Source organism: Lissotriton helveticus, chromosome 1_1 (assembly GCF_964261635.1).
Source record: "Lissotriton helveticus chromosome 1_1, aLisHel1.1, whole genome shotgun sequence".
Classification (NCBI taxonomy): Eukaryota; Metazoa; Chordata; class Amphibia; order Caudata; family Salamandridae; genus Lissotriton; species Lissotriton helveticus.
The window spans coordinates 342,068,708-342,092,330 of record NC_136057.1 but is presented as its reverse complement, the minus strand read 5'-3'; the positions used below and the strand labels follow the sequence as shown (position 1 = coordinate 342,092,330).

At 49.5% G+C, this 23,623-nt stretch overlaps 1 protein-coding gene across 1 annotated transcript in view; it reads left to right on the top strand.

Moving 5' to 3' along the window:
- Positions 1-23,623, top strand: part of LOC144807632 (protein mono-ADP-ribosyltransferase PARP12-like) — a 315,778-nt gene that overhangs the window by 17,187 nt on the left and 274,968 nt on the right. Inside the window, exon 2 of the mRNA XM_078673255.1 lies at positions 7,990-8,125. Coding sequence (XP_078529381.1) covers positions 7,990-8,125 — 136 coding nt within the window. The remainder of the gene's footprint in view (positions 1-7,989; positions 8,126-23,623) is intronic.

Sequence of the window (23,623 nt, the reverse complement as noted above, 5' to 3'; positions counted from 1 at the left end):
TGCTATGTTTTGTTATGCTATGTTTTGTTATGCTATGTTTTGTTATGCTATGTTTTGTTATGCTATGTTTTGTTATGCTATGTTTTGTTATGCTATGTTTTGTTATGCTATGTTTTGTTATGCTATGTTTTGTTATGCTATGTTTTGTTATGCTATGTTTTTTTATGCTATGTTTTTTTATGCTATGTTTTGTTACGCTATGTTTTGTTACGCTATGCGTTGTTATGCTATTCTTTGTTATGCTAAGCTTTGTTTTGTTATGCTATGCATTGTTGTATTGTTATGCTATGCTATGTTTTGCTATGCTTTGCAATGCTATGTTTTGTTATGTATGCTGTTTTGTTGTGTTTTGCTATGTTTTGTTATGCTGTTTTGTTATGCTATTCTTTGTTTTATGTTATGTTATGTTATGTTATGCTATGTGTTGTTATGTTATGCTATGTTTTGTTATGCTATGTTTTGTTATGCTATGTTTTGTTATGCTATGTTTTGTTATACTATGCTAGGTATTGTTTTGCTATGCTTTGTTATGTTATGTTCAATCAATCAATCAATCAAAGCATTTGTATAGCGCGCTACTCACCCGGAGGGTCTCAAGGCGCTTGGGGAGGGGGGGTCCGCTACTGCTCGAACAGCCAGGTCTTGAGCTGCTTCCTGAAGGTGAGGTGGTCCTGGGTCAGGCGGAGGTGGGTCGGGAGGGAGTTCCAGGTCTTGGCGGCGAGGTAGGAGAAGGACCTTCCCCCTGTGGTGGCTCTTCGGATGCGGGGGACGGCGGCGAGGGCGTGGCCGGTCGATCGAAGCTGGCGTTTGGGAGCGTAGAAGTTGAGGCGGCTGTTGAGGTATCCTGGGCCTTGGTTGTGCAGGGCTTTGTGTGCGTGGGTGAGGAGACGGAAGGTGATTCTCTTGTTGACTGGGAGCCAGTGCAGGTCTCTCAGATGTCTGGAGATGTGGTTGCGACGGGGGATGTCCAGGATGAGTCGTGCTGAGGCGTTCTGGATCCGCTGGAGTCTCTTCCGGAGTTTGGCGGTGGTTCCGGCGTAGAGGGAGTTGCCGTAGTCCAGTCGGCTGGTGACGAGGGCCTGGGTGACCGTCTTCCTGGTCTCGGTGGGGATCCACCGGAAGATCTTGCATAGCATGCGTAGGATGTTAAAGCACGACGAGGAGACGGCGTTGACTTGTCTGGTCATGGATAGGGAGGAGTCCAGGATGAAGCCCAGGTTGCGTGCGTGGTCTGTTGGTTTGGGTGCGCTGCCTAGTGCGGGGGGCCACCAGGAGTCGTCCCAGGCGGAGGGTGAGGATCCCAGGATGAGGACTTCCGTCTTGTCCGAGTTCAGTTTCAGGCGGCTGTTCTTCATCCATTCGGCTACCTCTTTCATCCCTTCGTGTAGGTTGGCTCTAGCGGTGGCGGGGTCGTTGGTGAGGGAGAGGATCAGCTGGGTGTCGTCGGCATAGGAGATGATGAGGTTGTGCTGGCGTGCGATGGCTGCGAGGGGACTCGTGTAGACGTTGAAGAGGGTTGGGCTGAGTGAGGAGCCTTGAGGAACACCGCAGATGACTTCGGTGGCTTCTGATCTGAACGGGGGGAGGGGGACTCTCTGTGTCCTTCCGGAAAGGAAGGAGATGGTCCACTCCAGTGCCTTCTCCTGGATTCCGATGTTGCTGAGGCGCTGTACTAGGGTACGGTGGCAGACAGTATCGAAGGCCGCGGAGAGGTCTAGGAGGATGAGGTGTTTCTCCGTTGTCGAGCAGAGATCGGATGTCATCGGTGGCTGCGATCAGGGCGGTCTCGGTGCTGTGGTTGGCCCAGAAGCCAGACTGCGAGAGGTCGAGGGATCCGTTCGTCTCGAGGAAGGCGGCCAGCTGCATGTTGACGGTCTTCTGGATGACTTTAGCGGGGAACAGGAGCAGAGAGATGGGTCGGTAGTTCTTGAGGTCGGTGGGGTCGGCTGATGGCTTCTTTAGTAGGGCGCTGAGTTCGGCGGGCTTCCAGTTCTCCGGGAAGGTAGCGGTGTTGAAGGAGGTGTTGATGATGTCCTGCAGGTGGGGTGCGATGACAGCGTCGGCCTTGTTGAAGACGTGGTGAGGGCAAGGGTTGGTTGGAGATCTGGAGTGGATGGAGTTAATCGTGCGGACGGTGTCTTCTGTGCTGATCGGGGTCCAGGCGCGGAGGGTGGTGGTGGGGGGCGGTGGTTCGGTCGTGACGTGCGTCGGTTGAGTGCTGAAGCTGTTGTGTATGTCCGCGATCTTGTTGTGGAAGTAGGAGGCGAGGGAGTTGCAGAGGTCTTGCGAAGGGGTGATGTCGTTGCTTCCGGCGTTGGGGTTGGAGAGCTCTTTAACGATGTTGAAGAGTTCCTTGCTGTTGTGTGCGTTGTTTTCCAGTCGTTCCTTGAATGCAGTTTTCTTGGTGGTGTGGATCAGTTGGTGGTGTTTTCGGGTGGCGAGCTTGAGGGCAGTCATGTTGTCCGGTGTTGGGTCTCTGCGCCAGGCTTTCTCAAGGGCTCTGCAGTTCTTCTTCGAGTTCTTGAGTTCGTCGGTGAACCATGGGGCTTTCTTGCTGCCGGGTCTGCTAGGCGGGGCCCTCAGGGGGGTGAGGTCGTCTGCGCAGTCGCTGATCCACTTCGTGAGGTTGGTGGCCGCTTGGCTGGGGTTCGTAGCGCTGGTGGGTGGGTTCTTGCTCAGGGAGGTTGCGAGCTGGTCGGCTGTGATCTTGTTCCAGCTTCTGCGTGCAACCTGTTGCTGTTGGTGGTGGATCGTGGTCCTTTTGAAGCTGAAGTGGACGCAGCTGTGGTCCGTCCAGTGGAGTCCGGTGGCGTGGCTGAAGGCGATGTCCTTTCTGGAGGAGAAGACGGGGTCGAGTGTGTGTCCGGTGTAGTGGGTGGGGGTGGTCACCAGTTGCTTGAGTCCGAGGTTAGCGAGGTTGTCCAGCAGGGTGGTGGTGTTGCGGTCTTTGTTGTTCTCCTGGTGGAAGTTGAGGTCCCCGAGGAGGATATAGTCAGCGGAGGGGAGGGCATGCGGGCTGACGAAGTCGGCGATGTCTTCGCTGAATTGTGTGCGTGGTCCCGGGGGTCTGTAGATGAGCGTGCCTCTGAGGGTGGTCTTGGGGTTGATGTGGATCTGGAACTGCAGGTGCTCGGCGGGTGCGAGGGTGTCGTCGGTGTTGGTCGTGATGCGGATGGAGTTCCTGTGGATGATGGCGATGCCTCCTCCTGTCTGGTTGACGCGGTCCCTCCGGATGATCTTGTAGCCGTCCGGGATGGCGATGTCGGGCGCTGAGGAGTCGTTCATCCAGGTTTCCGTGAGGAAGGCGACGTCTGGGGTTGTGGTGTCGATCAGGTTCCAGAGCTCGACGGCGTGTCTGTGGACTGAGCGGGTGTTGAGCAGGATGCACTTCAGGTGGCTGCTGCTGTTGCTCGTCGAGGTCTTGGGCACTGCTGGAGTGGTGCAGGTCCGGATGCAGGTGAATTTGCAGGAGTTGCAGCAGAAGGGTCCGTGGGTGCATCTCGGGGTGGCTCGGCAGCAGCCCGGGAGTCTGCCGGCGTTGAGTGCGATGAGTTCGGTGGCGTCGTAGGACCGTCGGGTCGTCTTCCGTCGGTAAGGGCCAGGGGTCCGGGCCCTGGGCGCGGTCCAGGCGCGGACGGGCGCAGACGGGCTTACCTTTGGCGCGCCTTCGGCGCACAATCGGCGCGCCCGCTGCGCGTCACCGCTGCGCGTTCGCACGGTCGCCATATATGGCGAAGTGGGAGGCGGGAGCGGGGAGGGTACACAAAGGAAAGGGAGAGTGGCCGCTGGCACGGCGGCGGGAAGCGGGGAACGGGGCGGGGGGCACAGAGGAAACACGGGGAAATAAAAATAAATCACAGGCTCAGGGGGAACAAAAAGAACAACAGTGGACAAATGCAGCAACAGTAATAGTGCAGAAACAGTGGCAAAATTAGCGCGGCAGCACACAGGCAGGGAGAGCGATCCCGCTAGGGCAGCGGGGGCGGGGTAGAGGCGGCAGGCTGAGCGAGGCTGAGAGAGGCAGCGGGCAGGGGGGCACACGCAGCAGCTGGTGGCCGTGCGGCGCGGGGGGGTCCTGGGAGCAGGTTTGTTGTGTTTTGTTATGCTATGCTATGTTTTGTTTTGTTATGCTATGTTTTGTTTTGTTATGCTATGTTTTGGTTTGCTATCCTATGCTTTGTTTTGTTATGCTATGCTATGTTTTGCCATCTTATGCTTTTTTTGTTATGCTATGCTGTGTTTTGTTATGCTTTGCTATGTTTTGTTATGCATTGCTATGTTTTGTTATGCTATGCTGGTGAGTGTGTGTGAGGGTGAGTGAGGGTGAGTGTGTGAGGGTGAGGGTGTGTGAGGGGTATCTTTTCGTTTGAAAAACATCGGCAGAGGTGAAAAAAGGATCTCCCTGACAAGTTACCAACAACCCGTTACACCCAATCCATGGTGCCCTTTATCCACAGTTGCTCATTACAACTAAACCCTTTATCTGTTACCTCAGTACAATTGTTCCTTCATGGCAGCTCCATCAGTAGTCATTAAAGCAGGTGCCCGGTCATGCTAGCACATTGCTCCATTCTATGGTTGATCATCTGTCTGGGTCTCAGTCTTAGTTAGGATTTGCTCCTGATTCCTGTGCTTGGTACTCCAGCACTACCTTGCCATGGTCCAATGTGTCTCCTACTACTCATGTTGCACTACAGCTCAACTGGGCGCTGTGGGACCAGTTACCACTACCTTCGAGTTTCCCTATACACTACCTCTGAAATGTCCGTACCCTGTACTGGCTTCACCCTGGTGCACGTGTGTCCCACGAGCCTCTCGTACTTGGTCTCTCTGTGTTCTATGTCCGTGCCCTGCCCCGGCTGCACCCTGGTGCACAAGTGTCCCACGAGCCTCTCGAACCTGTTCTCTCTGTGTTCTACGTCCGTGCCCCGTCCCGGCTGCACCCTGGTGCACGAGTGTCCCACGAGCCTCTCGAACCTGTTCTCTCTGTGTTCTACATCCGTGCCCTGTCCCAGCTGCACCCTGGTGCACGAGTGTCCCACGAGCCTCTCGAACCTGTTCTCTCTGTGTTCTACAACCAGTGAATCTCCCTGCTGTTATTTCTTTTCACTTACCCGCCCACGCCTCGTTGCTCTTGCATCTTGTGCCCTGTCAGTCACGTACTCCGTTGCCCAGAATATTCTTGTGCACGGTCAGCCCGGGGTCCCCTCCGCCCTGTCTGTCACCTGCCCAGCGCTCTCTTAAATGGAGTCTTCAGAGCCTGGTTTCGTGTGACTCTCCTATTCCCCTATACTCCAGAATCCACTGTACCCGTTAACCCCGAGCCCAGGGGCCTCTCACACCTGGTTCAACAGCGCTTGATTGAAAAGGCCCCTTTAGTTAGAAAATGGCTGGTGATCGCGACCTCATTCGTGATCAATTAACCCCGAAGCGTCCATACCCTGTAACCCTTTTCCCACCCATACCTCTTTACATGATTCATTGAGTAACATTAAATAGTAACCGCTGTTTTCAGCCCTTAGAAACAGCATTAGTGCGCTATGACGCCGCGCAATACAAAAATACAATGATAAGGACTCCCGGTCTGCGACACGCCCCTTCCAGTGGACCTACAGAAGGGTCTGCAGAAGAGCAGCAAGGGGAGCTCGAGGGTGAGTCTGGTTTTTTTGTGCGGCCAGGTACACTGCTTAGCTCACCTGTGCACGAATAGAGAGTAACTCCTCCGCAGAACGTGCCAGAGCCTTCCCCTTCCAGCACACAACGGAGGAGCCGCTCCCCGGCCCGCACCCCCTTTCATCTCTTGCTGCTGGCCGCCGGGTACTGCACGTCCTGTCTACATGGCTGAGTATCCAGCAGCAACCACTGGGTCACTTGAGGGTAGCACAGGCCAGCGACTGCTACCCCGTCATCCACCCACCCACTGGCGCTCAGACCCCCGGCACAGGCACACTCGGACACAGCTTCAACCTAAGGAGACGAGAGCCCCTCCAACCAAACTTTACAAAGACACGGGGTCAAACGGGTCGGACTGGCCTATGGGCAATCAGGCAGTGCCCGATGGGCTGGCTTGATAGGTCATTGTGTAAGACGTTTTTTAGCTGTTTCTGGGCCTTTTTAAGAGCTTGGTGGTCCGGTTTTACTGTTCAGTTCCCTTACATTAAAAACAACAAGATTCTGGGGAAAGCGCCCGGTTTTCATTTTTGCAACCGGCGTGGTACTTACAAGTACTGGAAATGGTTTGGATGGCTCATTAGCTGGGTGTGCAGATTGCTTCTGAGACTCAAAATGTTAGACAATGAGATTGTGTGGTATGGCAGGTCTCAAAGCACTGGACAACAAGCAGCACTGAAAGCGCGAGTGGTGCGCATGATCCAGCTTCCGCTGAGACACACACAGCGCAACAAGAAGACGTGCGTGTGCACTGGCAAAAACGAAACCTGTGGTGGGGCAGGACTTCCGTCTTCTGAAGCACACGCCCACGGAGTACCTGGCCAGAGAAGCAGTGGAGACGCGGGGCTCCCATGCCCGAGGGAGAGCCCCGCGGAGGCTGAAGAAGTCCGGAGTGGCGTCGATGAGGTGAGTGGGGCTTAGTTGTAAGGGGTGGGGGAGGGGGTGTGTGTGTGTCTCTGTCTCTGTACGCCTGTGTGTGCGTGTGTGTGTGTGTGCGCGCGGGGGTGGGGGTTGTCTGTGTGTGCATGTGTGTGTGTGTGTGCGCGTGTGTGTGCGTGTGTGTGTGTGTGTGTGTGTGTGTGTCTGTCTGTGTGTGCGCTCGTGTGTGTCTGCTTACATGGAGCTAAAAGGGAGACAGGAGATGGTGAACGCGCGCGCGACCTGATCTGGTTGCTGAAGCTGCGCGTGCACATCTCTTGTCTCCCTTAGCTCCTTGTAAGCAGAACCGATGACAATAGGCCTCGCAGCGACATCGCTTCGCGATCATCGCACGTGCAAGACCTAAAAAGCAGCCCAGGGAGTTGATCACTCCTCCCTTTCCTCGGGGGCCCTATCAGTTATCCATGGAAGGAAAAAGAAGCAAATATAAGATTGACTGCCGGGAAGGCCCGCGCCGTACCAAATTCCCCAATTGCCAATGAGCCCTCCCAATGAAATAAATATATATCTTTTTTTAAAGTTAAAATCCTCGGTGTCTAGTGGTTCACTGCTCAGGGATTGGAAAGGAGAGACTCCTGCTTTTACACATTTTGTGATGCAGGGAATCTTCAAGGGCCTGGACAGCACAAAATGAAGGCCCCAGGTGGTGTTGGCCATGCCCAGGTGGCATCCACGAGTAGGAATCAGTTTAAAAAAGGCATCGCTGATATGGGGAGACTACCCTTTCCAGCGATGCCTCCCTCTTACTTAAAAGCATGCTGGTGGGGAGAAAATTACCCGGGCATGGAGGGTGCTGCCCTTGCTTCCCACGCTCTTCGTTGGGATCAGTGACTGTCAGCATGCCGTGTCATGCACTGACATCTCTGATGGGCAGGGTTGATGCTGAAGTGGTTTCTCATCAGATCCCACAGGGGCTAGCGTATGGCGAAGCCTCCAATAGGAGCACAAGAGCTTTCTCAGCAACCCCCGTGGAAGTCCTTAGTATTGCGGAGGCAGTGCTGAGAACATCAACGCGTCATTGTCTGCATTAAAGGAGTTAATGGCAGAATTTACTTTTACATTGCCAAAAGGAATACGATAAAGTTATGCCGATTTTGAGATTTGCTGAAGTAAATAAATATGCTTTTTATGCTGTAGCTCTGAAAAGAACGATGCAGTACAGATTCATGAATGCTAAGTGATCTAAATGAAATACTTTCTTGGTTTTAAGCAACATTGCTTCGACCTATTATAACCATGTTAACTTGTCATTTAAGTTCTACATTTGTTCTGTAATTTAAATTCTTTTAGCTTAGCTGCATTTGTTGTTTATTGGACACCACAGTGCAGTTTGTCATAAGGTTCTCAATTTTAAACTATTTGTCTGTGGCTGTGTTGAAGGAATCCATGTCGGTTCATCCATGACATCACGTTTGATCAAAACATCCGGGCCATAGAAATTCATGGGCTTCAGGGTCTGAGTGAGGACGAGTTGCGTCTACTTCTACTGCAAAATGACCCTCTCCTTTTGCCTGAGGTAAGCAGAACTCTTGTGCTTAGTAATTACTCCTATTGCCATGTCTGAATTATCTTAAAACGATTCACTGTGTCAGATGATGTGTGGTGCCCGGTATTTAAAAAAAAAAAAGGCTGCACATGACTTTTCTTTTATAGCGCAATTTATTTGGGAACTTTGCCTGCGATATAGTCAGCTGTTTCCCTATCCTTATGCAGATGAGTGGCTGTGCCCGTCTACTCAATCCCACTCGTATTCTACATTTTCACACAAGGTATTACGAGGTGGTCAAATAGATATGGGAAATGTTTTGTATGTTTATCACTGCAACTAAAATGATGTGTCTTATTATTGAACTCCCTATCTCTTAGGCTATTGCCTGTTTTCTTCCTGAAACTCTTCTTAAGCGCAGTTCTAGTTGAAAGTAATGATCGCACAATGTATTGGGATGGCAGAACAGGAAGAAACAGTGAGGATATTCAGTTGTCATGTGATTGCTGGGACTGGGCCCCTTTTAGTTATGTCAAGCAGTGTGTCCAGCAGAATGTCAGGACAGCCACTGTTTGGCCATAGTAAACCTTGTCTATGAGGATTTTTGCCCCACAAAGCTGTATGTCACTCTCCCAAAAATATTGAAAGCAGAATTTATACTACTATAATATTGAGGTAAATACACAAGTTCATTGACCATACTTAATTCCACACACCCGCCACCATGACAATATAAATATGTGTGTGTGTGTGTGTGTGTGTGTGTGTGTGTGTACACACACACACACACCTGCACACACATACACACTCAAGGTAAGTAGAAGAAGAAACTGGAACTGTTCTTTCCGCCACTCCCGCCACTTTTATGGACCTTGAGGATAGATATTGTCAAGGTACGTTTGTGCGTGTGTGTAGTTAAGTATAGTAAATCTGTACATAGCCATATATACTTAATTTCATGACCGTTTCTAATCTATATTCTGCTACAATATCTTTGTAGCATAATATTTACAACAAAATGTTGTGGCACTATACCCTGCTACACACCAAAATGCCCTGTTTCGGGTCATCAGTTTAAACACGTAACTGATCAGACTGGATCAGTGTAAATCTGCCTTTTTCGCATCTCTTCTTTGTTTAGACCGACATCTTTCCCCAAGCTTCCTCTGTAATGTCTGTGATTACTACCTTTATTCATTATTTTGTATTGCACTGAAATGTTTACTCCACATGATGTAGTAGTTTGTCATTGACTTGCTTAACTGCTGGTGATTCTGCGAACTTTCACCCCAAAACCTTTGAATAGGCAGTTTCTTTCAATTACTATGTCTTTTAGACAGTGTTATTCTCTCATCCACCCAGTCTCATTTCATATCAGCAAACCGGAGTGAATTTGCAATGCTGAGCTACTTGAAAAATGCCTAAATTTTACTGACTCGGCACAACATTATTCCAGTTTTTGTTAAAAATGTTAGTCGCCATTGATATGCTAGAGCACGTAGTCCTTTTATATAGTTGGCTTCCTGCGGTGGAGGGCTCGCTATTCATGTTAAACTGATTTTACGCAGGCACAGTTGCTGCCAGCCTTGCTTCTCGTAAGCAACGACTATAAGTACAAAGTGCGTGTTTACGCACCGCTTGCATGTTATCAAAACACATAAATAAAAGGCATTGCCATTTACAATGCCAATATCTCAAACTTTCGCAAATGCGAGACCTATTGCATTGCAAATGCTTGTTTTGTTCTCTTTTGTTTGTGGGAGTTGACGTACCTCCATTTAGTGTTCCTTTGTGACTTCGCTGTGCTTTCTCCTAAAGCTCCCACCTTTGGTTGCCATCTTCAAATTCTTTTCTTCCACTGTTGGGTCTGGATTGATATGGAAGAAGCTCCTAGTTTTGAAGAAAAGAATCTGTGAAAGACCAATGAAATAACAAGAAAATTAACAGGACATTGGATCGAGGTACCCGAGAGCATTGACTGGGGAAGGGACTATATCATCGATGACTGGAGAACAATGGGGGTGCCCGGTGCGTGGTGATGGAAAAAACACTGTTCAGGTTCTGCAAGAATTGCCATCACAAGTTCGCCCAGAAGGACCAACATCCAGTCTGCATCCTGTGCCTACCGGTAGATCACCATAGTGAGTACTGAAAATCATGTTCGGTGTTCACCCCAAAGACACTTGGGATAAGGCAGAGGCAGAGAAGAGCCAACTACAAAATGCAGAACCATCACTACGAGATCTGGGCCTCTCAAGCGAGGAAGAGAATAATGTCAAAGAAGGAGAGACGTAGACCGACGTCCAAGTGGTGGAGATCGAAAAGAAGTCTTCTAGAGAGTTACAGCCGCCGCCCTCTAAGAAACTAGAAGACTCTCAAAAAACAGATTCAAAGTCCTTGAAGGGTGCCTCGGCGTCTAAGCATTCGACGACTGCAGCCGCTTCACAAGCTAAACATACCGTGGGACCCTTTGAAAAGGACTCCTTAATGGGAAAGAGTCATCAAAAATATTCAAGATGTCAAAAGACGGTCAAGGAAAAGATGCATTGGGAGAGGTCAAAATCTGAAAGGCATGGTCCGCCGTCGACTTCATCCGCAAAAGAGCCTTCAATGTCGAAAAGAAAGACTGAAGCTCTTGACATCGAAACGCACACTTTCGAGATTGAAAAGAAAATGACGAGGCCGAAATGGCGAATATTTTACAAAGTAAGAAGGATTTTGACAAAGGCCTGAAACATTTTATAATACCCCCTAAAAGCTCAATGGCACTCGAGAAAACCGAGAATGGTACTCGAGAAAACTAGTGAAGACATAGAGCCCCCCTTAACACCTGAGCCTCAGGAGGAACAGGAAGAAGAGTTCTTTTTCGAGGAAGAGTAAGAGCAAACATGCATAGGGTCAGAGAGCTGTGAGTTTCAAGAGGTACAATGGCAAGACCTCACAACAGATTCACCAGAAGAGGCCGTCAACATGTATCCATCGAGGTCTCCTCAAAACTATATTGGGATATATATAATCAAGTCACTAAAAGAGCTGCAAACCTGGGCGCTGCCTCTTACCTCTGACGCCCACGCCTACGTCACCGTCACTGGAGGGTTCCACACACATCAGGCCACCAGGCGTCTCGGTCTCGGCTGCAACGGTCACAGCCTGGCGCCACCGACTGTAGGAGCCTCCTCCCCTGCCTTAGTGAGCTATACCATTATACACCTGTTCACGACATAGCGACATCTCGAAAGTAGAATTTTCAGTTCCTCTATTGCCTGTCCACACAGTACCTAACAGATATTGCTACTACTTGATTCTCCTTGTGGATATGGACTGTTGATCATATGGTGCAGATGCCGGAGACGCATTAATATACCTACACTAGCAAACACAAAAAATAAAAAATCTACAGACCTGCTTGTTTACCGTGCTGTGTATTATTCAATGTCTATATGTTCTACCTATACTACGCCGCCGGACCCCAGGGTTGCCGGCTAAATGGCTGCGTCATCTCGCCAGTATTTCATTTGATTGCCATCCTCCGCTGCCGGCCCCTGAGGGTTGTAGGCTATGTGCTGTGTGAAAAAAGAGTCTTGAACAATAAAGTTCTTTAAATATATTTTTTTTAAAAAGTCACTAAAAGAGCTGCAGAAACATAGGGAGTCCAGCTTGAGGAGGAAAAACCTCAATCATGCTTCTTATTAGAGACTCTACTGCCCACACAATCTAGAAAACCAATTCCTCCCGATGTTGCCAAGTGTGCTAGACTAGGGTAAAATCAAAGAGCCTGCCACATGCAGGGCAGTTACACGTAGAGGGGAAAACAGATACAAACACTCCTTCAAGGACCCAAATTACAATAAGGGTTTAGTGCGTGGAGATTCCATTATAACATCCATAAGCAAGATGCGAGCAAATGTGCCAAGTACAACTGGACCTCCCCCCCAGATTTTTCTTTTTTCTTTTTATTAACACAAGGCATCAAAACAATAAGAATAACAACAGTACATGGGGGAGACAGTCTCCCATATTGTTCATCATCCAACAAAAGGAGAGGGGGGGGGGAAGCGGGAAACATGGTAGATAATCATAAACAATCACGGAGAGGTAGGAACATCAATGGGCGCATCTACAGGTGGCACACAAATGTTCCCCCTATAACAGTTCCACAGCCCCCACTCAGGTGTCCACTTACGGGGCCGGCTCCTTGCAATATAAACAGTTTTTTCGCGGACCATGCACCAATCCATGTTCTCTATCCATTCTTCAACGGTCGGCCCTCTCTGACCCCACCGCTGTGCTATATTCCGTTTCGCAATCATATTACCTAAAGTTACCCATTTGGTATGTGCCACATTAAGATCCGTAGGTTCCCAAATATTCAGGAGGCATCTCCACGCTTCTGGCAACACAGCAACTCCCAGAACCTCCCGCATGACATCATGTACCCTACTCCAATACTCGGTCACAGAACGACACTCCCAAAACCTAACCAAAACCGCACCGATAGTAGAGATCCCAATCAGATCCCACCTATCAAAGCCCTTTGTATTCCAAAGCTTGCCCAACTTTTTGGAGTCAAAAAGCGGGGTAGCCTGCGTCAAGCGGTCCCTCCATCCCAAAAAAATGGTGGCATCAAGCCAAATCCGCACTGCATGCCTAGTCGGTCCTGTCAAACCACTCCCCACCGACCTGGCATACAGCGCACGACTATAGGAGCCCCCAGGGAGAAGCCATCTATCCATTGCATATCCAGGATCAGTAGGGGATCCATAAGTACAAAGGTTATTGGCTGCCAATTGTGAGGCCCAATAATATCGCCTGATATCAGGGAGTGCGATCCCGCCGTCATTCCACGGAAGCGTCAGTTTAGCCAATGCGATCCGGGGTCTACCACCCCATAACAAACTACGTTGTAATCCTTCGACCTCTCGAAAGTAGCTCGCTAGCACAACGTCTAATGTGTTTTGTAGGGCATAAAGAAAGCGGGGCAAAGACCTCATTTTAAAGCGAGTCGCCCGCCCAAGTAGGGAGAGAGGAAGTCTCTTCCAGCCGGCCACATCGCTGCGCAGTCGGACCAAGGGGGGGGAGGAGATTCCTAGCATAACGGACAGCGGAGTCCAAGGAGATAAATATCCCAAAATAGTTTAACCCATCCAGAGATATTTGGACTGGGCAATTTCGCGGGGGAAGCGGGGCCTCCCCACTAAGAACGAATAACTGCGATTTATCCCAATTTATAGAGAGCCCCGTGTTCCTTCCGAAGGAGGACAAGTCGTCAACCGCATCCAGGGATCTCCTAGGTGAGGCTAAATAAAGTAAAATATTGTCTGCATACAAAGAGATCCTATCCTCCCACTGTGGCGACCACCGGAGACCCCGAACCGAGGGCTCCCAGCGGATCCAGGCGGCCAACGGTTCCGTAGCCAGTGAGAACAGAAGAGGAGAAAGGGGGCAACCTTGCCGGGTGCCCCGTCCAAGACTAAATGGCAACGAGACCCGGTTATTCACGATTACTTGGGCAAGGGGTTCAGTATATAACAAGCGGATCCAGCGGATAAAATCAGAGCCGAAGCCAAATTTAGCAAGGGGAGCCCACAGGTAAGGCCATTCTATCGTATCAAAGGCCATTGTAGCATTGAGTGATGCTATTACAGTGGGTTCCATCAGAGTGTGAGCCCTACCGAGCACCCCATGCAATCGACGCAGATTAAGGGCCGTATTCCTATGGGGGATAAAACCCGATTGATCGGGGTGTATCAATCCACTGATCACCCTAATCAATCTGGCAGATAGGATCTTAGCAAGGATCTTGGGTTCCGCATTTAATAATGAAATAGGCCTATAGGAAGCACAGCAGGATTTCGGTTTACCTTCCTTATGAATAACCACTATAGAGGCCACCCTATGATCATAGGGTAGTATCCCCTTCTCCTGGGCTTCAATGAACATGTGCCGCAGGTAGGGAGCAATCCTATCGGGTCGAAGTTTGTAAAGCTCAATTGGGATCCCGTTAGGCCCCAACGCCTTACCGGAGTTTAAAGAGCGCACCGCCTGGGCCACCTCATCCGTTGTGAGGTTACTATCCATAAATTCCTGGTCTTCCCTAGACAAACACGGGAGCTGCAAGTCGCGGAGCATCAATTGGGGGTCCTCCTCCGGGAGGTCCGAGACCGATGTGCACACAGTGTGAAAATACTGAGCAAAGCTATCTACTATAGCCTGGGGATCAGTGAGATGGAGCCCGTCCTCTGTTACAAGCTGCGGCACAACCCGATCCGCTCTATCCTTCTTGTCCAGCTAAGCAATAAGCTTCCCAGCTTTATCCCCAACGTCATACAGCAGACCCTGCTGCTCTCTACTCATGGCCTTAGCGCTGTTCGTAACCAGCGTTCTATACTCTTGCTGTTTGAGACTAAGGACATGCTGCTTAGCCCGAGTCACCTCCCGCTCCAGCTCCCCCTCCAGGCCCATAATCTCAGCCTCCACCTCAACAATTTCTTTATTCCGGTCTTTCTTAGCTCCTGCTATCAGCGAAAGAGCCTGACCCCTAAGTACAGTCTTGAAAGCCTCCCAAAGCGTAATGGGCGAGGGCACCGATCCCTCATTTTCAAGGAAGTAGTTGTCTAATGCCTTGATCAGGTCCCCTCTAATTTTGGGATTACGTAAGTGCCAGGGATTAATGCGGGCCACTCTACCCTCAGAAAGGAAGGCCACACCGAAACAGAACCAAAGCGGGGAGTGATCGGATATTCCCCTAGCGAGGTGCGTCACCTCCAGCACGTAAGATGCATAAACAGCAGGGACAAGACAGTAATCCAATCTAGACATGCTACCATGAGCTCCAGAGTGAAAGGTATACTGTTTCTGATCCGGATGGAGCAGTCTCCAGCCATCAACCAAACCCATGGTCTCGAGGAAGTCAGGTAACCAGCCATGAGCGCGTCCCACATCCCGCGGGGGATGTCTGTCAAGGGCTCCAGAGACGACCGTGTTAAAGTCACCCCCCAATAGTAACAAACCACTCGGGGGATCTACCAGAGCCTTTCCCAAATCAACAAAAGTAAGGGCTTGCATGCCAGGGGGCACATACAGACAACAGTGACAGAACATGCCCCTCCCAGTGACCCGTTACACCAACATATCTGCCCCTATCATCCTCAAAGACAGAATCTATCACCAATGGGAGCGTTTTATGAGTCAGGGTACCTACTCCCCTAGAGCCAGGAGTAAAGCCCGCATGTGCCACTAATCTGTAGCCCATTCTATGCATCGCTTTACATGTATTTCCGACCAAGTGGGTTTCCTGTAGCAAAACCACATCAGGAGCATACCGTTTAAAGTACTGAAGAACCACACTACGCTTGATTTCATCACCCAACTCATTGACATTCCAACTCAATACCTTTAGTTCCCTACCCCCCATCATCAAAAACACAGATGGAGCGATCACCCCCCAACCACTGAGCACTTTCCAATTCAATGCCTTGAAAAACCATAAGAAACAATACAAAAAGAAAAGAAAAAAAAAAACACCGACCACCCCCCACCCTGCACCCCTGCTCATGGTGTATATCCACCCCCAACTCGCAGTGTGCCTGTCGCCCCATGGTCTAACTACCTACCTATCGAAAAGGAAACCCGAGGAGGAGTGTGACCCTCCGATTCCCTGCCTACCCCCATATATATCGTTGGACCTATGAAACCATCACTACAAGTAACATTTCTACGGACCGTTCTCAGCCATGGCCCACCCCCCAAAGCGGCCCAGCCCCACCTGCAATAATGTCAATAATTATTCTTGCTCCCGCGCGCCCTCATCTTCAGCACCACACTGTCGTCGCTGCTCATCCCAGGAGGAAAGACTCTCCAGCCAGTACGAGGCAATTCCGGGATTATCGAAGAAAAACGCCTTACCATCATGTTCAACACGTAACTTGGCATGGTACATCATGGTGTACTTCAGTCCCTTATTACGGAGTTTCTTTTTGACACCCATAAAAGTCTGCCGTTGTTTCTGTACCACCTGCGTAAAATCCGGGAAGAAACGAAGGGTGGAATTGTCATACTTCAGGGGGCCCCCGGATCTGGAGGCCTGCAGGATAGCGTCTCTGTCCCTGAAATTAAGCACCCTCGCAATCATCGGCCGGGCAGTGCTCCAGGTCGCGGTCTGCCTCCCGGAACCCTGTGCGCTCTTTGCACTGTAAAAAAGTTTCCCAGCCCTCTGGGTTTCAAGTGGTTGAGAATAATGTCTTCAACGAAAAGGCCCGTAGCCTGTCCCTCAGCTTTCTCGGGTACACCGATAATGCGCATGTTGTTTCTTTGGGCCCGCCCTTCATACTCATCCAACATATGACCTGCGGCTGCATTGGAGACTCTGAGATCCCGCACTTCTTGCTGCAATTGCGCCACAATGTCAGTAAGACTGGACGTCTTAATGTCTAGTGACTCCACCTTTTCACTAGTTTTGGTAAGGTCCGCCCGGATTAAGTTAACTTCTATAGTGACCGTGTCCAGTTTATGATCGAGGGACTCCATCTTTTGACTGAGAGTGGTTTTCACTCCGTCGATCGCGGTCATCACATCTTGCAACGTAAGTTCTGGTGTGGCAACAGACGCGTCAAGACCTCCATTTTGCGGCTTCCCGGCTCCGGAAGGCGACCCTCTGGGTTGCGTGTAGCGATCCAGCCCCTCTAGCTGTCTTTGACTGTTGTTTCTCTGACTCGGGTTTGGTCGCCATGTTGAAGATCAGGGGAGAGCTATTCCAGTAGAGGCTGTAATCCTGCGACCACGACAATAACAATTAGCAGAGCTGCGTGGGCGACACCGCATTTACCTCCGTCCGATCCTCGCCGCACCCGACCCCCCAAGCCAACCAGCAATCCAACGGGCGGTCAGTCTCTAGATCCCACCACAATCACGATGACAAGGAGCATCCAACCGGCTTCAGTATAATGGCTAGGTATTAGGCCTAAGCTCCACCAGTGACACTGCAGAGTTCACCCAGAGGTCTGCGGCACAGGAGTCCCACGCCGATCGCCCGCTCCTTCAGTCCTGCTCGTGCTAGCCTTCTCCAGCCACACTTCCACCCCTCCGGCCAGGGCGCCACACCTCAAGGCAGTACTACTCGCCCCAGACTTTGCCAAACGAACCGGGGGGCCTCCCGTCGCAGTGCAGCACTCACCATGGACCACCACAGAGTCTCACAAGCCAGCGAACACAGCGGACTCGACTGCGCAGACCCTCCGTCAGCACTGTATTCAACCTAACAGCGCAGGGGTTCTCACCTCCAATATAGTGCGCTTCAAAGTGTTTAATACCACCTTTCATGGTGTCGCATCGCTCACAGAGGCTGAGAATATGCCTTCTTCACCACGAAGATCCCCAACACCAGGCCCACTGTGTCACATGCAGGCGAGATAAGGTAAGATTGGAGCTGCCAAATGCTCACTGCAGATCTCTCGTGCTCCTCCAAGGAAGCCTCTCGCGCCCCTCCACGGGCTAGCGCCTCACACACCACAGGGGAGCAGTAGCTGGGGGGGCCCATCCCCCAAGATCCAATACAGGAGGCCGGGAAGTCCGCGTGGCCGAGCCGGTGACTTCCGGTTTCGGCCCCGATTTTGTTAAGTTCCAGCCGGGGTCGGCTGTTAACTCGAGACCCCGGCTTCTATTTAAACAGGCCGCAAACTGTCAGGCTCCCGATCTCGGCCTGAGCGCGGCCGTCCCGGACACAAGTTACAGCGTGCGGCGCCGCTTCACCTCCGCTGCCAGGAATGATGGTCCTGCAACAGGAGGAATGTCAGGATAGTGTCGAGGGGCAGCGAGGGTCTCGGGAGCCCTCAGCTTACGCGGCCATTTTGGACGCGTCCGTGGCTCCTCACCTCCCCCCAGATTAAGCAAGTAAAAGAAATGACCTAATGGGCAGAAAGGTCGAGAGAAGTGCAGCAAACCAATGGCACATTGCAAATTTAAATGCATTGCTCAACCGTCACGCTTGTCTGCACTGGGAGGAGATCTGATGAAGAAGTGTGGTGCAGCGGCCAGGGCGACTGACTCCAGAACCCAGGGACTCACGGTTCGATCCCCGGTGCTGGCGGCAGATCAGCCTAGCACCATGTGTCTCTGGGCAATAACTCGCTTAATCTTCCCGATGGCCCCCAGCGCCTTGACACCTTTGGGTAATTGTTTGCGCTTTACAAATACTGGACATTTACATGGTACATTTACATGAAGCACCTACCAGAACAATACCAAACAAGCATTTGCAATGCAATAGGTCTCGCATTTGCGAAATTTTAAGCTATTGGGATTGTAAATGACATTGCCTTTTATTTATCTGTTTTTAAAATCAACACATAGATAAAAGCTTTGTCATTTACAATGCCAGTAGCTGAAAGATTCGCAAATGCGAAACCTAATGCATTGCATATGCTTGTTTAAAGTTAGCGTGAAGCGCTCTGCCAGGAATGAATGGCAACAGTCAGGTGGTGGACCTAGGCAGGGTCGATTCTGAGTAATATTAGAGGACATTCAGAGACGGCGCTTCCGGGAGTGCAAAAACAAAGCAACAAGAAACAGCGGAGTGGCAGGCAAGTCAACTCTTGTACTTGCACGTCGGGTCGGCTAAGTACTGATAAGGTGTCATGTCTAGCTGAGACGTCCCATCTCACGCATCCCAAGTAACAATAGCACAAACAATTGTACACATTAACTATTATAAGGACAGGGTCGGCCACAATCGAAGGGAACGAGACAGAGGATGTGGCTTCCCGATGCCCAGAGTGTGCTGGATCCGCCATATCCCTTGTTTCCGACCGTAGTCATGGGCACACCAGTAACTGTTGGGTGCTGCAACTTTAACGATTATATCAGCACTGCTGCTCAGCCATGCTGGGGAGATCATCCAACCTGTAGGAAACAGCGCGGCCCACCGAGGATACTGGGTTCCACCCTTCATGTTGAGAGGTGCTGCCGGTACCTCATCTCTGGCACAGAACTTAACTGCTGGACATATCGTTTTCCATCCGCAGACGGGCTTCCCTACTATTTTGTGGTTTGCCACCCCTTTGCCTCCTCTACCCGTAAACCGGCCACAGGACCGAGCCAACAGAAACACCCGTGTGATCGGGAGCAGTGCTAGTGAGCGGACGGACATATGCCAACGAGGGCCAACAGGGCTGTACAGTGCGTCACGGGCATCGGTGCTGTGGCCCCATGCAGCACCCCCTCCCGTGCACTGTAACTCTGACACTAGGATGCTGCCGCCTTACATTTCACATTTTTAAGGGACGAGGAACCCTGTCTTTTCTGGCGGCGCCACCACTCTGACAATAAGAGTACTGAGCAGGAGACCTGAACAGCATTTCGTTTGTGAGGTGTCTCTGACAATACACTGCCCCCGGGTACATAAGCTGTGTGTCTTCTGGGATAGAGCGTGGGTTGTGTAATTAGTGGACTATGGGTGACGCGTGTTGCCTGCAGGTGTGTCGCCATATGCTATTTTTTTGTGCTGGTTTAACCGTACTGCAACCATAACTTTATTGATATTTAATTTCTCCAGAACGTGGGATTCACCACGAAACAGTTGAGTGCGAAGTATGTTTTTGTTCTCTGCTGGCAATGTTTTAAAAAAAAACGCAAATGCTGTAGTTTTCCATTAAGAGCAGGGGTGAACCTTTTAGGTTAGTGTGTTGAAAGTACTCATCGTCTGGTTTTAATTCAAAACACACAAGCCGCTCCAGAGGAGTGGCCATGTGTGAACAAGGAAAACAAGCAAACAAATCCCCCCCGGCCCTCACTTACCACATGTCGTCTACCTTCAGCCCCCAAGCCCGTTGGTACCATGCTGTGGTAAATGGGCCACAGAAACGCTGGAGCACGCACACCGCAAGTCGGCCTGGAGCGTGCCTCGGAAGAGACGCGGGAGGACAGGAGCGTGACGCCGTGAGCGTGCATGTTGGCCTTCCCTCACGTTCACAGACCGGTGTCTGCTCGTGCACAGGTCTGTCTCAAGGTCTGGCTCCCTTGGAGGCAAGCATGGCAGCTATAAGTCTCGTTGGCGGCAGCGCTTCGCGCTGCAACGCCAGCGAGACCTAAAAAGGGCAACACATTTGGTAGAAGAGAGAAAAACATAGCCAATACGTGATTGAAATCAGCCCTGGATGCAGCAGAGACATCAAGCTGGCAAATGATGATTGGTATCATGGAGAGAAGGCATGCATGGCTACGCATCTCAGGGTTCAAGCCAGAGGTACAAAACAACATTCTGATGGGGAACAGCTCTTTGGGAGCATAGGTGGCATGCTTAGAGGAAACACCCCCTCAAGAAGACCTGCAGGAAGGGGGAATCTACACCCCACAACCTCGCATCAAAGCTACCAACAAACTTACCAAGGAGTAAACCAATCACAACAGCAGAGACAACAAGGAAGGCAGACCTTTCGATGATGTCCTTGTGGAAGAGGCTATCAGCAAAGAGGGGGAGTTCCCCCTACAACCAAATGACTTGATGTCCAACACACTACACACCCCAGAAAGACATGGGGAGCTTGTCAACAAGGAAGACAAAACAGCTAAATTAAGATTTAAACCAACTGTTACTACTATATCCTACACTGGTTGGAGGCCGACTAAAACACTTCCTTCACAAATGTAAACAAATCACTTCAGACAAATGGATTCTAAATATAATACAATACGGTTACTGCATAGAACTAATCCGAACACCTCCAAACATAGGTCCAAGGAGGAAGGTACATTCCAAGGAAGAAGCAACACATCTATTCAAAGAGGTAGAAGAAATGTTGACAAACGAAGCAATAGAGTTGGTGCCAAACAAGGAAATAAATAAAGGAAACTACTCCACATCTTTCCTAGTTCCAAAGATAGACGGGACATCACATCCTATCTTGGATATAAAGTTTCTGAACAAATGTAGAAAAACTCAAAGGTTCAAAAGACAACCCTACAAGAGGTAATACCACAACATCAAGAGGGGGACTACCTGGCTACAATAGACTTAAAGATGCCTATTGTACATCTCGAGAACGTAAAGCAATCTTCAGGTTTGTGGTCAACAAAACACACTACTAATTCAAAGTGCTAGCATTCGGTATAAAATTGACACCAAGAGTATTCACAAAGTGCCTAGCAGCAGTATCTGCATACCTCAGAAGACCAAGAATACCCTTACCTTGATGACGGGTTAGTAATAGCAAACTTATACATAACCCACAAACAACATATGCAACAAGTGATAGATAGACACTCTACCAGCTAGGATTCTCCATTCACTGGGAGAATCCATAAAAATATTTACACTGCAAAAAGTATAGTTTCTTACCTGTTGGTGTAGTTTTGCAGCTTGAAGAATATTCTGGATTAACAAGCGAGCAAATCAGACTCCACCATTGAAGATAAAAAGAGGAAAGGAAGTAAAAAGAGGGCGAAAAAAAGGAAATCCGAATATGGCAACCAAAGGTGAGAGCTTCCGAGGAAGGCACAGAGATGTCTCCAGGGGACACCAAATGGAGGTACGTTGACACCCACGAAAAACAAGCATTTCCAATAGGTCTCACATTTACGCTAGTTTAAAATATTGGCATTGTAAATGACAATGCCTTTTATGTATGTTTTAAAAAACAAAAATAATAGGCCTTGTTTTGGTTTTTGAAACATAAATAAAACACATTATTTACCATGCCAGTAGCTTAAACTCAAGACCTATTGCATTGCAAATGCTTGTTTTTGTTAGGCACGGGAAGATTACGTGATTAACCCAGAATCACAAGATGTTGAGCGTCGTGCCGAGACTCGAACCCGGCTCCCCAGCTTTGAGGTCGACCGCTCTAACTGCAAGACTACATCCTCTTATGAGTCCTATGTATATTAAGGACATTGCATGCTTAGCAGAGCAACAGCCATGCAAATCTCGTGTCAGATGTACAGTTGGTGCTGACTTTTTAGCTCGCATCACTTTTGTGTCGATGGTTAGGTACCAAAATGCAAGGGGGGAGAACAGGATTAAGAACGGACATGGCACACCTTGATGCTCTGAAACATGATCTGGGCCACTGCAATTGTTATTCTGTGGCGTTTTCCGCAGAATTATGGTTTTGCCACATAATTCACCATCTGTGGCACACATTGCGAACTTCACCAATAAAAGTTTCTGGTTCAACTGATTATACGTTTTTTTAAGAATGACAGTGGCTGATTCTTTGCAAATGTTAACTGGTTACTTTTTATTTGCTGATTGCTTCATTCAGGTGTTAAACAGGAACTTCGTCCACGCAGTATTAATAATTGTTAAAATGACGAAAACAATGTACTACTTTGTCGCATGATGTGACTTTTCTTGCCGCATAATTTAACCAACGCTGCCATTTAACCAGAATTTCCAGTCCCTCATAATTCCAGTGGATCAGGAAAACTCATGCGAAAAGGCAGTGAGGGGGTCAGGGAGTGGGCAGACCTGCCCCCACCGGCGGGCTAACTCTGGTTGCCTCCTGCCCACATACAGGCGTGAATTTATCTTCTTTCAGTACACACCGAAATTGCACCCAGCGACGGGCGAGTAACAGTATTTAAGACTCATATACCCTCGTCCAGCGAACTTCTCAACCCGAAAAGCTTAGCTGTCAACCCTCTTCCCCCCCACCTAAAATGCGTGAAATAAAAAATGGAAGCATAGTAGCATGCAGCCAGAAAGACTCCAGTTAACAAGCATGCGCCGTTAATTGAAAACAGATGTCGGAACAGGCTTTAGGTCATGGGCGGATACTTGCACATGCCTTTGACCAATTGTGTGATGTCTTTCTCAGAAAGACACACGCATAGACCAATACAAAAATAGCCACAAGCACAAGCTTGTGAAAACTGCTGGTCAGCTCCAAGAGGCCGTATCATTAGGGCAGCGCATGCGTGCTGGCTCTAAGGCTCGACCTAAAAAAGAGTCGAAGGACAAAGTTAAACAATTCCGGACCCAACCACTAGGTGGCCGAATAATGCACGGCATGTGAATCCAGAAAATTCTTCAAGCTGCACAACTACTCCGTCAGTTGAGAAACTATATGTTTTTGGACAGAAATAGGTAGAATATTTAGGACAGGCTATTACAAAGCTTGCATTATTCCCAAGCCCAGTTTAGTAAGAACTGTAGAGGAACCACTGCACCCACAAATAGAGCGCAGGCTCTGTCTTTCCAAGGTTAGTGCAATAGTCTAAATCCAGTCCCAGTTTTGCTAATTTGGCTGATACTCTCACTAGAATGTTGAAGAAAAGAGTTTTGGTACATGGGGAAGACCACAAGATATGGCTAAGTTGAAAATGAGCTGACTAATGCTTCAATTGTGTGTTCCTGGTTTACCTGTATATGTGACTGCGGATGCCAGCGAGTATGGTGCGGGGATTTTATGTCATTTTGGTCAAGCTTCCTCATAGCTTTAGGAGGGTAATGTTAAATTTGGTCCGGTGAAGTTGGAAGAGGTTTTAGAGTCTGCTGTACATCTGTCCATTCGGAAGTGGTGGAATGTAGGAAAG